Genomic DNA, 4,255 nt, shown 5'->3' with positions numbered 1-4,255 from the left:
ACGGGATATAACGGAAAGGGGTCGCAGAATCATATATATCCCCATTCGCAGCACCTAAATGGCATCTTAATTCGGTATTAATATTATCCACCATCTATATATATGCTGGCTCTGGCTAAAAAAAAAACGTGTGTTTAGCGACGGATTAATGAAAACCGTCGTTATATTTAGCGACGCAAGATCTTGAACCCAAGATCGACCTCTCCCATTGACGAGAAGCCAGTGGCTTTGAATGAGTTACTTTGGCTATATGAAATGAAATAATAGTGAAGTGGCTTATATATATCTGTATATATTAATTAGTAAGCGTTTTGTGTATGCATAATGTTAAATTTAATTCGATTTAATATATAAATCTCATATAAATTAAAATGCAAGGGTGTTTATTTAATTAAAAAAACTTAGACAGTAGTTTTGAATTTTTATTTTATTCAGTGGATAAAACGGCACTTTAATTAAGTAATCATAATCAATAAATTAAAGTTAAAATAAGAAATATTTATTTGATGATCGTGATTATTCATGAAAGGTGAATGTACGTCACTCTCCTTAACATAGTAAAGATTACAAATAGTCATGCTCAAAATATATAAATAAGCTTATTTAGTTTTACATAGATTAAGAAAATAAATTTTACAAACAAACTTTTCTATTGCATAATTACATTATTTAAAAAATTAAAGCTATATAATTAAGAGGCTGAATAATAAATTTGCATTTTTTTTCGAAAAAAATAAAATTTGCATTTTAAAATATTCATTCTGTGTTTATTATAATAATTATTTTGCCGTAATATTTTGAAAACTTTAATTTATATAATAATAATGTGTAGTTACCACGGACCGTCGATTGAGGTTCCTCGTGTAATCATCATGCAATAATGGGCAATCAATAGCAACACGTGTGGATTTGTCAAAAATCCCCAATTTGATTGGCGCGAAAATCGACTGCGAATTTGGGATTGGAGCAGACGAGCTAGGGTTTCTAATTCCAATTCGATTCAGTCGCACAAAACCCGGAAAAAAATTGTTTCAACAGTGTGTCACAAAATGACTTCGAAGCGCAAGCGCATTAACAGGAACGAACCTAAAGAAGAAGAAACTAAAGGCCAACCACTTATAGAGGAGGGAGCTGAACAAACTTGTGCGATAACTCAGAAGAAGGGAGAGAAAGCACCTGTTATCGTCTTTGCTCATGGGGCGGGTGCTCCTTCCTCGTCGGATTGGATGATCAGGTAGGTTCTATCAATCCACTACATTTTTGTGTGTTGTCTGAGTTATGAGTTTGTTATTGTGGAGTATGAGGTGTCTTTTGTCGCGTTGTTGAAGGAAGTGCAGGCGGGGTGACGCATCTTTTTTTGTATATTTCATTAAATGCTGTGATGCCTTCTGTTTCAAGTAATGGATTTTGCGTCGCAGAATGGCTCCGGGTTTGTTTGTCCGTGTGTGTGCGAGTGATGAGCGAGAGGTTATCCCTTGTGAGTTCGGAGACTCAAAATAAACAAAAATTTTCTCCAAAATAGGCAGGATAAAATGTTCTCTCATATATTCTGCCAACTAAAATGGGTTCTCTAAAGAATGAGATTAGTTCACTTGCCTGTTTCATAATTCTGAGAAGGTTATGTCTTGATTTGATATCTTGTGCAGATGGAAAGATATGCTGGCCGAGGCCTTAAATGCTGTTGAAGTAGTGACATTTGACTACCCTTGTAAGTGTGTGTATGCATCCACTAGATTTTCAGTGTCTTTGCAGTGATAATATTTGTATTGGAGTAAGGTTAGACACATTACAATTGTAAGATCATACTGTTATAGTGTTACAGTTAGTTCGGGCTTTTTCATTGGCAGGGTGGCCTTTATCGCCAATACTCGACCAGCTTGCAAATGTATGCCTTTATATTAATTTTTGGGTGTATATTTCCCAGTACTAAGGGGCATGTTGAACTATAAAACTATTGATTTTGCAGTCTCATATTTTGGATAAGGGTTTCAATACATATCTATCTAAGTTGGAGAGATTTCAAGGTTGATGAATCGTTGTCATCTGCATAGATTTTCGATTAACTATTTTGTGCTCCAGACCAAATATCTCATTGATTATAGATTGAGCTGTTGACAGATTTTTCTGGAGGCAAGAAAAGATCACCTCCGAAGGCCGAAAAATTAGTTGATTTTCATTGTGACGTGGTAAAGGAGGCCACTTCTAAGTACCCAGGGCATCCATTAATCTTGGCGGGGAAATCTATGGGATCAAGGTAAATTCGCATGTATGATTCTCACCAGAGGAACCCTTCCAATAATTACATGTATCTCTTCTCTCAATGTTTAGGGTCAGCTGCATGGTTGCTGGAGAAAGTGGCATTTCTGCTTCAGCTATAATTTGTTTGGGATACCCACTAAAGGTTGGCCGCTTTTTTAGAGTACAGTTAGTGTGCCCTTTTACATAGACGTAAATTGTGGCTGCCTCTAGTCGTGATGCCTGTGAAAGCATCAATTAGTAGCATGTTTCTGGTAGCTTCCTGGATATGCATTGTCTTGATGGATCTGCATGTTTATGATCTTAGAACCTGATGTTAAGTGGGTATTCATGATGCTCATATGGCTTGATACCAGATTATTTCACTTTCTTCGCCCCTTCTTATCAACAAAATCTAGTCTTGCCTTGTAGATTTCCAGTAATAAACTTTTTCGTCGCAGTATCTTTTAGTCCCGATATGAGTGATCCGGATGAACTGAAGGCATATCATTTAACCCTTAAAAGAATGTGAGCATCATAAACTGCAAACTGATATGGTTTAGGTAATTTTGTTGGTCAATGCTATAAGATTTCATCTTAATTTCTCGAGTATTTATGTTTTACGCTCAAAATTTTAAGTTCGATATAACTACCTAAGTCATATTGAAATCAACTCATGGATCCATCGATCTGTATTACCATGTGCGAAACATTTTGTTGTTGAACTATTCAGATTTTAATAATAACACAAATCAAAGCATAGCAAAATTGATATGCAGTTGTTTCAAAAGTGTCATGAATTTAGCTCTCTAAAGTCTTTCAGTGTGATGCCTTCTACAATTATCATGTGCTAAAGGGTGACATCTTACACAACATGGTGAATTTTTTAGGGCACGAATGGCGCGTTACGAGATGATACCCTTCTGCAACTTACCGTCCCTGTTATGTTTGTGCAGGTAAAGAACATATATTCTGTTTATGATTACTATTGAAATGCTTTTAATATAGGATGAAAATTCAAGAATGTCAAAGCTCGGAAATTAATTAGGACTTTGATGCATGCTGACTAGTTAAAAATTCTTAGAAGTTTATTGGCTCATTTCTAACTTTTCTTTTCCATTTATCAATTAAATCTAAGTTGTGTTAAATTCTCTGGTCGAATTTATCGCCTTTGGGAAATGAGAATTGTACCAAACTTCGATATATCATATGACCTACTGTTTTTCTTGAAGGGTAGTAAAGATGGACTCTGTCCACTGGACAAGTTGGAAACTGTAATGAAGAAAATGAAATGCGTTAACACATTGCATGTGATTGATGGTGGCGATCACTCTTTCAAAATCGGGAAGAAGTATCTACAGTCTGTTGGATCCAATCAAGAAGAAAAAGAAAACAAAGCTGTCGAGGCAATAGCAACGTTTGTTTCCGTACTGTAAGAGAGAGCTAATCTCTTGGAATGTAACAGTAATTAGCCTGCAGATCAAACTTTTCACAAGGACGTTTCTTGGTCTTAATGTGATTGCTTTTGGGAAAAACTATGGCTACCTTCTTTTTTTATGTTAATTAATAACTTAATATGTAATTTGTAGGGAACCTGTACTTGGTATTTTTAAGTTTCTAAACAGTGTCAACTTTTCTCTTTGCTGAGAAGTTACAAGGGAATGTGATCCTGTTTAATCTACTTGTAAATTTGACTTGATGCATTAATCATATTATTATTTGCACTCCATTTTTCGTCGCATACACTCCACTTAATATATAAATTAGTGAGTCACATTGCCCCATGAAATACTATAAACATCGAATCATATAAAGTTTCAACTAGATTGATGCTAAAACATGCTATCATTGCTGTGCATTGTAATTTGTAACCACCTGCAAGGGAATATAAATCGGCCCTTTTTTTCTCGAGTAAAAGTAGATGCAAAGTCTGATTTAACACAAAGTAAGAGAATCTCTTTATTCCAAGAATCACTATTTATATGCAAGATAATCCTTTCAAACCATATCACTAACCAAA

The 4,255-nt window shown here is 35.1% G+C and overlaps 1 protein-coding gene across 4 annotated transcripts; it reads left to right on the top strand.

Annotated features, from left to right (window-relative positions):
* The first annotated feature begins 869 nt into the window (after positions 1–869).
* LOC140873879 (uncharacterized) lies at positions 870–3,884 on the top strand. 4 transcript variants are annotated; one of them, XM_073277157.1, is made up of 6 exons: positions 870–1,234; positions 1,647–1,708; positions 2,119–2,254; positions 2,329–2,401; positions 3,126–3,191; positions 3,468–3,884. In XM_073277157.1, the coding sequence occupies exons 1-6, from the start codon at positions 1,050–1,052 to the stop codon at positions 3,669–3,671; spliced, it is 726 nt and encodes a 241-aa protein (XP_073133258.1). In that variant the 5' UTR covers positions 870–1,049; the 3' UTR covers positions 3,672–3,884. The 4 variants fall into 4 exon arrangements, with proteins under 4 accessions (XP_073133258.1, XP_073133257.1, XP_073133259.1 ...); XM_073277156.1 differs by having other exon boundaries at positions 2,329–2,424; positions 3,473–3,884; XM_073277158.1 differs by having other exon boundaries at positions 2,329–2,424; positions 3,478–3,671.
* The last annotated feature ends 371 nt before the right edge of the window (positions 3,885–4,255 follow it).

This window comes from Henckelia pumila, unplaced genomic scaffold (genome assembly GCF_033568475.1).
Source record: "Henckelia pumila isolate YLH828 unplaced genomic scaffold, ASM3356847v2 CTG_80:::fragment_3, whole genome shotgun sequence".
Lineage (NCBI taxonomy): Eukaryota > Viridiplantae > Streptophyta > Magnoliopsida > Lamiales > Gesneriaceae > Henckelia > Henckelia pumila.
The sequence above is the reverse complement of the archived record's forward strand: the minus strand, read 5'-3'. Positions and strand labels throughout refer to the sequence as shown.